The sequence below is a fragment of the Pinus tabuliformis genome, chromosome 7, assembly GCF_031772625.1.
Source record: "Pinus tabuliformis cultivar Carrire ecotype Pingquan chromosome 7, CPIR1, whole genome shotgun sequence".
Lineage (NCBI taxonomy): Eukaryota > Viridiplantae > Streptophyta > Pinopsida > Pinales > Pinaceae > Pinus > Pinus tabuliformis.
Genome location: NC_142293.1, coordinates 1,471,614,980 through 1,471,626,037, shown reverse-complemented (window position 1 = coordinate 1,471,626,037; position 11,058 = coordinate 1,471,614,980). Strand labels below are relative to the sequence as shown.

The window sequence follows — 11,058 nt, the reverse complement described above, 5'->3', positions numbered from 1 at the left end:
ATCTGCTATAAGTGGCGCTTGCTTGATCTATAAGTCTGATACTCTGGGTTAATTAGTGTTTGAATATCTGAAAGAGAGAATTATCCTTTATAGATATGTACGCAGGTTCAGTGAAGCGAAGGCGCGTATACATGCCGATTCAGTGAAGGAAATGAGCGTATATGCAGGTTGTTCCATCAACAGAAGCGTATGTACGCAGGTTTCAGGTTATTAAAATAGCGTATATCTTTTGAGTTGTGATCTAGCTGCTTCTGTTTATTGCTGCAGTGTTCTGGGTTCAGATTTGGTGTGTGGTTACTGTTACTTTGATCTGGGTACAGTCGTCAGAGAAGTGTTTATTTTGATTCAGTTTTGATTGGTGAAAAGGTGATTGGTTGATGCAGAAATTCTTGACGTTTGATTGATGTTATTTGTGGATCCAGTCTGAAAATTTATGAAACGTGGTCCCTGAAAGAAAGAGAAGGTTGTAGTCTTTTGTAGGCCAGCACCTACGTACTAGTACCTTGACTAGTGCAAGAGCTAAGGGGGTTGTAGCTCCCTTCCAGGAGAGGCTGGAAAACGAGAGAGGGTTGTAGCTCTCTGTAGGTTGCAGCCTGTGCACTAGTAAAGGACTGCACCAGTACAATTGTAAAAAGAAGTTTCTAATTAAAGAGAAGATAGAGACGAATTGCAGCAGGTGGTTTTCACCCACATTGGGTTTCCACCTTATATCTTGTGTTCTTGTGTGCGATTTTCTTTCTACTCTGTTTTACTGTTTCTAGTTACTGGTTATTTGCTTCTGAAACACAGATTAACAATCAACATCAGAAAGATAAAGTAAATTAAAAAAGTTTTCATTATATACGCGGGTTTCCTTCTGCATAGTTGTGTATATACGCGGGTTTAATTAACTGAAGTAGCGTACATTATTTGATTTTGAAAAAGGAATATTTGACTTGATAATACTGATTCACCCCCCCTCTTAGTATTATTTCCAACAACAGGAGCCAACCCTTGGTCGTGCAACCTCATACAACCACCAACCGGAGGGGACCGGTGCCCCAGCCGGTGGGAGGGGGCCGTTGGCCTTAGCCCGGGCACATGGCCCCCCACGTGCCCAATTTTTTCGAAATTTAAGCGTTAGCGAACATTTAAAGTGTCCGACAATTTCGCCCGAATTTCAGTGAAATTGCCACTCCGTTAACATGTTTTGGGGAAAATTTGTAGGATGGTGCCGGATTTTGGGGATTTTGCGGTGCGACTAGCATAAAATTGGGAAAGGCCATAACTTCTTCAGTTTTTTACCAAATCAGGAGCAGAAAGAGGCTACACAAGCATTTTTGGGCATTTTGGAGCCATTGGAATAAGTTTCAGAGCTGTCTGAGCATTGTAAACTAATGTATTCACACTTTTGAGCATAATAGAGAGGGCCAAGCCATTGGAAGTTGGACCAAGGAGATGTAGCCCAAGAGGGGTGAACTCCTTCATCATGTGCTACTATGATACTATTTATAGTGATGTTTATGTTTGTTATATGTTATTTTTCAGTCATTTGTGTATATTAATTTGCACATAAATTTTACATAAAAACACTCAAAAACCCATGTTTAAACTTGCAAATAATCTCATGAATCCTTAAACATATTTAATATATTCTGAAAAGGAATTTTAGCACAACAAAACTAATTTTCCCAATCAGATCAAGAAGCAAGGATCCTCAACCGTCTGAACTTATCTCCGCAAATGATTACCCCTTCGTCCTGGAAACTCATGATTTCTCCTAGCCCCTCACCTAACTGTTATCATGCTCCACCTGAAGGATTTATAAAGCTAAATTTTGATGGTGCCTCCAAAGGGAGCCCTGGGGACGCAAGTTTTGGCGGCTTATTTAGAGACTCCCAAAATTGCACCAGAATAATCTATGCAACAGATTGTGGATATGCTAGCAATAATGAGGCAGAATTCAATGTTGTTCTGAAAGGCCTACTAATAGCTAAAAGGGAAGGTTTCAAGAAATTGGTTATGGAAGGGGATTCCAACTTAGTGATTTCGACTATTAAGAAATTGAACCACGGATCTAGTAGTGAGAATATCAGTCATAGATGGAGGACAACGCACTTAATACAAAACACAGGGGATCTTCTTCGTTGGTTTGAATATATTATTCCCTCCCATGTCAGGAGAGAAGGAAAAAAAGCAGAAAATATTTTAGCTAATTGGGGTTGTTTACATATTAGGAGGCTATTGGATTCTGGTTGGTCTCCACATGACCTTATAGAAGAGATATACATTCTGAAGAACATCCTGGATCATGATATTGGCAACAACAATGACCTTAATCAAGTCATGGTTCAGAGATCCCCGATCGAGGTGAGGGCGACGAGATGGTCTCCTCGAGATCCACGACATGATTAGTAGCCCAAGACAAAATGACAGTGAGGGAATTGGCTATGGCCCTCACACCCTCGCCAACCTTTGCAAGGTGGCTAGACGCATGCAAGAAATTTATGATGATTTCATAGATTGGTATAATATCGCTCGCCTGGAATTCTCTGTTGCGCGTTGGTCTTGAGCCAGAGGCATTGTTAGTAGTTGGGTTACAGGATCATTAGAGTCAATCTGAGGTGCACTTGTGAAGGTCTTCTTTGAAGCTAGTCAATTGGGTACAACAACTACCCTCCATTATATAGAGGCTAGCATTTGCGGGTATGTCTTATCTATGATTTCTCCCCTTCCGACCCCTTTGCTTAATTTCTCTATGATAATTTGCGGGGAACAGGTCTTTGAGACAATATTTTGGGTTAGAATGTCTGCATTCTAGAATTTGTGGAAGGAAAGTGCTAGTTTTTTTTATGGGCAACCTCAATTCAGTCGAATTGTTTCTGTTAATTATGGTATCCTTCTCTCACAGATGGGTATGCACTTGGGGTTTGTGCTTTAGTATTCGCTTTGCATTCTATGCTTGGGGCATGGGTTTTATTTCATGGCTTCTTGTTCCATCTGTTGGTTAACATGGGAGGAGATTATCTGAAGGAATATTTGACTAAATGGACTCTATGTTTGGTTCTTCGAAGGCTCGGGGAGCCACGGATTGATGGTGTCAGCCTTTATCAGTTCACCTGTATCTTATTCGATGGAAAATGTTTGTTTCATTTGTTTGATGCTCATAGTTCTGTGGATTTCTTCTGTGTTATAGCTTCAGGTGTTTTTCCCAGGTATACGCTCTAGGTTCGTCATCTCAGCACCTGCACTATGGTAGGGTCTGAGGGTTCTTATCTATGTTCACTGTTACATTATCGTGGCCAACAGAGTACTAGTATGGCGCGCCCGTCCTCTAGAAGAGGTACCAGGACAGGAGAGGATTGGGGCCAAAGTCATCGTGCAGGGTTTCGACATGGTGGTAGTCATCCCCAGCCATGTCCTTCCTAAGGCCACGACTGTAGAAAAACCTCTAGGCTCATTCATGAAGCGACTTAGGCCTACCAAACATGCACACAACCAAATGTTCGCCAACTTATTTCTAGGTGGGAAGCGGACCTGAATCGACAAGCAACACAAGAAAATTTGGATGTTGACGAATGGTTGGAGTTGGTTCCAAACAGGGAAAATTTTAGGGGCTAATATTCGCAAGTGGGCTAATTTTCCATGCTTTTTCCAAAAAAAAGATTCACCAATTTCCATTTTTTTCTAAAATGGTTCGCCCAAATTTTATAGTAAACCATTATTTTACCTTAAAAATTGCCAAAATATTATATCAACTAATATAAAATTATTGGAAATCTAAATATTTCTACAAAAATATCACCAAAAATTTTACAATTTGCATATTACAGACTAGTAAGATTCACCCAAGGTTTCTAAAATTTAAGATAAACTTCCATCCTTAAAATTTTCCGTGGTTCGAGGCCCTAGACATACAAGAAGTCAATCCTCCCAATATAAACAAACAGTCTACCTGTATTGGCTCATGAAAAACATTGTAACAAGAGCCTTGCCCACTCCTGCAGCTGCTTCAGCCAAGACGAACTCTGTTCTTCAAGAAATTCATAATGAATTTCAACTTGTCCAGTTTCAAATTCAACAACAGAATGCCCACCTTAGTCGTATAGAAAAACCATATTTCGTGTCTCCCTCAAACATAATTACCAGGCTTGAGCGCGAAAGATCCAACTCCTGTAGACTCTTCTGATGATTAGTAGTATGTCGTAGTATGTTTTTCTATTTTTGATCAGTACAAATGTAGGATATGCATACTTTGATACTATGTTGTGGTTATTGAGATATTAGACGGGCTAAAGATACTCAAACATATTTAGCTCTAAAAGACAGTGTTAAATATCTTTTTTTTTGGATGACTTATAATGCGATACAATGGCCAACAGAGATGATTACCCACTAGGAAAAATAAGATTACCTTTCTATAAGTTCATAGATATAATTTGCTTTATTAATGAATGAAAAAGTCATACCAAACTTTAAAAATAAAATAAAATTTAATTTAAATATATTATAAATACAAATTTTAAAAAAAAATTAACTCATTTGAGCAATGTAGTCCAACAATTTTAACTCATTTGACAAATGTAGTCCAACAATATATGATTTATTTAAATATTATCAATGAAAAAATATATTATCACTGCATACGTCAATAATGGAAGACAAAGATAGTGAAATATATTGTCCATGTATGTTATCTGTTAATATATATATATATATATATATAAACCTGAGCTAAAAAGCCAAATTCTAAAAATGTTGTAAAGTCTAAGTACATAGGTTATTGAAGAAATTTGACCACTTAGTTTTAATTCTTTTTTCTAGTTGACTCTACTTATTAATGATTACAAGGCACATGTTTCAAAAGTTATTGATATTTCTCAAATATTATTGCTGTCCTCCACGCCACAGTCTTGTTAAAAATACGCTCTCATATCCTAAATCTCTGTTCTTTCAATTCGTTTGAATATCAGCTATATGTTTAATACCATAATTACCCACCATGATGTTTAAAGATCATGTCGATTTGTTAATTGTATGGATATAAATAAGATAAATTGACCTGGGCTAAATAAAACATATCCTATCCAGCAAATGAATGCCCCCATTTGAAATAAAATCATGATCTCTGAGGATTATCAAATTCCATTTGCAGGCTATCATTGTTTTTAGGACCTGATTTACCTTTTGGAACCTTATCACCAAACATGTATCATTAAAAAGAGCTGCATACATTTCTCCACCCAAATGATTATGTTTCTGGATATAATTACAGATGAAAAGTTATGAAGTGATCAGCACGTTTGGGACAAAATGGTGAACACAGTTAATAGAGCATTATACTGAAAGTTGGAAAGCGGAAGGGAAGGGGTGGTAAACATGAGCAGACAGGTGAATCGATGATATCTCCCGTGGCATACGACTGTAAAAAACATATACTTTTTCATTAAAATTTCGTCGGTTTCAGTTACAGCTCTCCAACCTGTTGAAGGCATGCACCCGTGAGGAAACTTAATGATAAAGCTGGAGTGCTATTGACATGTGAACTGCCAAATTAAGGTCTAATGATTAAATACAGTATTATTTTTTTATTAAGTGGGCAAACTAATATTTTTTAAACTGGAAATAATTTAAGAAAGAGCAAAGCTCCATCAAACTCTGTTAAATTTACAGTACATGCGTGGAAAATACTGAAAGTTATTGTTTAAGTTTCAACCCTGAATTAATTTTCAAGGCCACATTTGATAAATAATTGTTTTTAGTAAACCTTTGGGCATTTGGGGACTCGTCATTACAGTAGTGATTCAATGGCTATCAAGGTTCTAGAAGTTAAGAAGAATTAGACGCCTAATAAGAATATCTGTATGGTTCAATTTATTTGATATGTTGCAGAAATTTTGATGCAGATGGCATTTGTACGGAACTGTAGTTTTCTGGCCATGGAAAACCCATGATGTTTTTTGGACCACACTGGTATTTTGTTGTGTTTGAGGTTCTGCCACCTCTTCCCAAATGGAGATCAGCTGTCTGCAGACTGAGATAGGTAGATGGATTACAGCTTTCTAAAGTAAGTCAGCAGAAGAAAGTTGCAAGTTCTAGCGATGTTTGTGATCTTCCTGCTTGCTCAACTACTTCATCTATGCCAATCACGTTTTCCATTACTTTTCTCACAAGGACAGTTACTTTCAATAAATTTTATAGGCAAATATAATATCTTGTCTACCTCCTTGTTTCCTACAATGAACAGTACTGATCTCTCAATCAAGGCCAATGTGTCTGGGTACTAATTTGAACAGTACACTAGCAGAGATCAGCATTGTTGTTTGAACTTGTCTCAGTGCCAAAGAAAAGGCGGTGGAAATGGATAGAATACTCCGCCAATCCTCATTCAATGCGTTGCTGCTGGTTCTTAGCTTCAGCCTTTTACAGTGGATTCCATGTCTGTGTCAACCCACAACCAGAACATATGATTTCAAGGTGCCAAGCTATGGACATTGGTTCTGTTATAGTGCTTTTAAATATATGTTTCTACCAAAGTAGGATATACATTTTCTGTCAACCAAATTGGGTGGAAAGGAAGGAGATTTTATGGTTATATAATCTATTTGAACAAGTTGCATATGGCATTGTTATCATTATGCATGTTTTATTCACACATATTCATATAGCTCAGAACTTATATGAGCACTGAGTAAACAAGTATGTATATTTATTTATTTATTGTGACCAGAGGAATTGACAACTGGATAAGTCTATAAATTTGAACCTCGAATCTATAAATTTGAAACTCGAATAAGACATTCCATTTTCATCGCACTTGTCAATTAAACTGCCCCAGGGGACTAACAAACATGTACACATTGATATTAATCAAACAACCATTATATTAATTCAGAGGCCACTATCTCTATACAATCTCTCATTTATATATATTACTTGTTAACTAATTAGTTTGTGGTTACATTTATTAGCAATTCTTTTTCGAGCTTCTGAAGCATGCATTGTAACTGTATTTATCTATCATGGGATGAGATAAAAAACATTGAACTTTGCTCAATAGATCCATCTGATTGACATGGATTTATGCTCCCATCTATTTAGTACAGGTCTCACATATATTACCAAATAAGTTTATGAGTGGAGAAGAACATATTAGCGGCATTATTCCCCTGTGCAATCAATTAGTTGGGCATTGAATCCTTCTTTGGGTTAAGTTAGCTGCATTATTCCCTTTTGCAATCAATTAGTTGGGCACTGAATCATTATTGGGATTGAGTCTTGCAGGTACAGTTGAAGAATATTACCAAGCTATGCAACACCACCACCATTGCTACTGTGAATGGAATGTTTCCGGGACCAACTATCTATGCACAGGAGGATGACACCGTCATCGTGAAAGTCACCAACCTAGTGTCCTACAATATCACATTGCACTGGTAAATGCAAATGTGCTTGGCTATTTAACTTGTTCAGGCTTTGTAGGTATCGCATATGTTTTTTATTCAAGAGATTTGGACTGCAATAGCACTGATTGTCTTGAAAATTGTGTGGGAAGGCATGGAGTGAAGCAGAAGTTGAGCTGTTGGGCAGATGGGCCTAGATTCATCACTCAGTGCCCAATTAAAACAGGTCAGAATTACACATACAAGTTCACTCTAACGGGCCAGAGAGGAACACTATGGTGGCATGCTCACATTGCATGGTTAAGAGCAACTGTAAATGGCGCGATTGTTATCTACCCAAAGACCGGAGTTCCATACCCATTCCAGTTTCCGACAGAGGAGCATGTCCTTATTCTAGGTACTGTAAAGTTGATAGTTTGCCTGCCTGCTCTCTCATTGAACAAGTAGCTAGTAGGTTGGCTCTCCAGGATTCTTTAGAGTTTGAAATATTGACAGTATTATTGGTTAAGTATATTGTCCATCTGGAATGCCAGCTCCAGTAAGGGGTTAATGGAATGAAATGGCTGAAAATAGCAGTTGTATCAATCAGGAAGTGTCATCTCTAATAAGGTTAGCTTTGCCATCACTTGAATGGTGCATGAGGGCATTTGCAAAGCTGACATTATTCTAGATAACATTGTTGAATAGTGCCATTGACCATTTTCAATCATGATGTTACCAGTTATCCTCTTTGAACCATATTTATTATACCCCAGAAATGTATACAGAGGAAGACATACAGAACTAAATAGTAGCTACTTTGGACTAGAATATACACAGAACTAAATGTTGGACTAGAATATAAAAAAAAATTAAAGAGATCTACTCTGCCTATCTACTTTTTTTAAGAAATTTTGGTTTTCAATTTCATAGGGATATATTTTAAATCTTGATTTATTGAATATGTAAAAAGATGAAAACAATTCAAATATAATTTTCCTAGATGCTATTTACCATTTTTTAGTGATAAGCACAATCCGGTTGAGCCTTGCAGGAGAATGGTGGGGCGCCAATGTTGCAAATCTTGAAAACGCTGTCATGGCGTCTGGAGGAGGCCCTCCTCTTTCTGATGCTTACCTCATCAATGGTCATCCTGGACCAACCTATAACTGTTCAGCTCAAGGTACTGTGCTTGGATACTCTTCTCCATGGAGTGAGATTTATTAAGATAGATCCATCTTTACCCTTGAGTTATCATTCAGAATGACCTTATAATATCTACGCTCTGTTTTCGTTGTTTGCAGATGTGTGGACAATGCCAGTGGTTAAAGGAAAAACGTACTTGATGCGGGTGATCAACGCTGCTCTCAATATTGAGCACTTCTTCAGCGTTGCCAAGCATAAAATAACAGTTGTGGCAACAGACGCAGAGTACACAAAGCCATACACGGTTGATAACATAATGATAGCCCCCGGGAATACATATGACATCCTCCTCAGAGCATATCGTGGGCCCAACAAGGACTATTATATAGGAATAAGCCCTTATCTGTCTGCCAATCTAACAGTCAATACTGGAAAGAGTTTTGCCATCTTAAGCTACCAGAGAAATTCTTCCTCTTCTGCTCCAATTATCAAACCCAGATTCCCCAAAATAAATGACTCCGCTGCTGTCTCCACAGGCATGAGCCTCATTAGAAGCTTGAATTCCCAAGCATATCCAGCAAATGTTCCACAGAAGGTGGACATAAATCTATTTTTTGCGATAGAACTGAACCTGGAAGCTTGCAAAAGAGGACAGACATGCAATGCCCCTAACAACACAAGATTCCAAGCTTCCATCAACAACGTCACATTCCAAGTTCCTCAAACCTCCATTTTACAGGCCTACTATGACAACATCCAGGGGGTTTTCTCTACCGATTTCCCAGATAACCCTCCTAACCCATTTAATTATACAGGAAATTTTATGTCGAATCTGCAGTCTAACTTTGGCACAAGAGTTTCAGTCTTGAAGTACAATCAATCAGTTCAACTCGTTCTGCAGGGCACTAATCTTACCTCTGCAGAAAATCATCCAGTCCATCTCCATGGTCACAATTTCTTCGTTGTGGGATATGGAACAGGAAACTATCCTGGCCCTTCCAACTTCAATTTAGTGGATCCACCATCAAGGAATATTGTTGGAGTGCCTCCCAATGGCTGGGTTGCTATAAGATTCATTGCAGACAATCCAGGTATGTTAATTAAGATATATTCATCTTAATCTTTATTAATATCTGCATCTATTTATTTATTTTTTAATTCTTTTATTTTAATAGAAAGTCAAGATAGCTCTATAGTGTAAAATAAATGAGATTGAAAAATAAAAGAATATATCCCTGAAACTGTAACTGATCACCTTGCTTCTCATGAGTCTGCAAAACATAATCTTATGTGTGTGGAGAATTATTTTTCCTATAAGCTCCACGATAGAGAACATGATAATTTTTTCCCATATTATTTAATATTACACATGCCTATAGAACCACATTTCCCTGAAACGTAGGTCACCCTGATTCTCATGAGTCTGCAAAACATTACCTTGCTCGTATATATGTGTACATATTTAGAAATATGGAGAGTTCCTTTTCCTATAAACACCATGAATTTTTTTCTCAACTCACCGTTTTGTTTTTGGTATTTCTTGTTGCAGGAGTATGGTATCTGCACTGTCATCTGGAGATTCATTTGACATGGGGTCTATCAATGGCGTTCTTAACCTTGAATGGAAATGGACCTAATCAAACACTTCCTCCTCCCCCACCAGACTACCCTAAATGTTAACATGATTCGAATTCAATCACTGGATAAATTCAGACATTCTACATTATTGATTCATTACCACCTATCTCCCATATATTTAAATTAGATTCATGTAATAACTCTAACGAGTTTATTCATGATAACTGGTTGATCCTGAGGCTTCCGTCCCATATTCCCCACAAGTTATCAATTAATAACCCATTGCAGAAGTTGTAATTCAATCATTCTAGAAATGATGCCATCGAGCTCATTGTTGACAAAATAAACTTGTGGAAGTTGTAATTCGATTATTCTGTAATTGATGACATCGAGCTTATTGTTCACAAAATAAACTTGTGTAATTCTGTTCTCTGTTAAATTGTTTGAGATTGACTGTCTGATACCTAATAGGTCACTTGAACATATAAAGTTGGTGGATCGGTGTACATGTGAAAATGAGCAGTATGAACATTCCAGTATCTGGAATTTCTAGCACTGACCAGGGTAAGGGTCTAATTTCGAAGTAGAACTGGAAAATCAGGTTAAAATGGTTGTATATATGTACTTTAAATTCCAATATTCTAGAAGTAGATTATATCTATAAATTTAATATATACTGTAACTAAGTCTCTTGGATTATCTTCAATAATTTAGTACTTTAAGCTTCAATCTTCAGTAATTTATACATTAAACTTCATGCTAGAGGTTCTCTAGTATAGAGCATTCTACTTATGAAAAGAGAATTAATCTCAACACGAACAACCTCTAACAACATCCAATTGAAATCAATGAAACTAACTCACATTTTGTTGTCAGGACAAACTCTGGATACTCAGAGTGTTGACAAACTCTGTAATTCTATTGTCAGGACAAACTCTGAATACTGAGAGTAATGACAAACTCTGAATACTAT

General features: G+C 37.3%; 1 protein-coding gene across 1 annotated transcript; it reads left to right on the top strand.

Moving 5' to 3' along the window:
- Positions 1-6,150: 6,150 nt before the first annotated feature.
- On the top strand, positions 6,151-10,464 carry LOC149253358 (laccase-4-like). Its single transcript, XM_089456814.1, has 6 exons — positions 6,151-6,456; positions 7,264-7,415; positions 7,535-7,779; positions 8,416-8,544; positions 8,666-9,598; positions 10,057-10,464. The coding sequence occupies exons 1-6, from the start codon at positions 6,340-6,342 to the stop codon at positions 10,185-10,187; spliced, it is 1,707 nt and encodes a 568-aa protein (XP_089312940.1). The 5' UTR covers positions 6,151-6,339; the 3' UTR covers positions 10,188-10,464.
- Positions 10,465-11,058: the final 594 nt, after the last annotated feature.

Excerpts from the sequence above, each read along its gene's own strand:
- LOC149253358 (XM_089456814.1), top strand. The coding sequence starts at position 6,340 with ATGGATAGAATACTCCGCCAATCCTCATTCAATGCGTTGCTGCTGGTT. Across the intron at positions 8,545-8,665 it reads CTATAACTGTTCAGCTCAAG|ATGTGTGGACAATGCCAGTG; the intron begins GTACTGTGCTTG and ends CGTTGTTTGCAG. Across the intron at positions 9,599-10,056 it reads ATTCATTGCAGACAATCCAG|GAGTATGGTATCTGCACTGT; the intron begins GTATGTTAATTA and ends TTCTTGTTGCAG.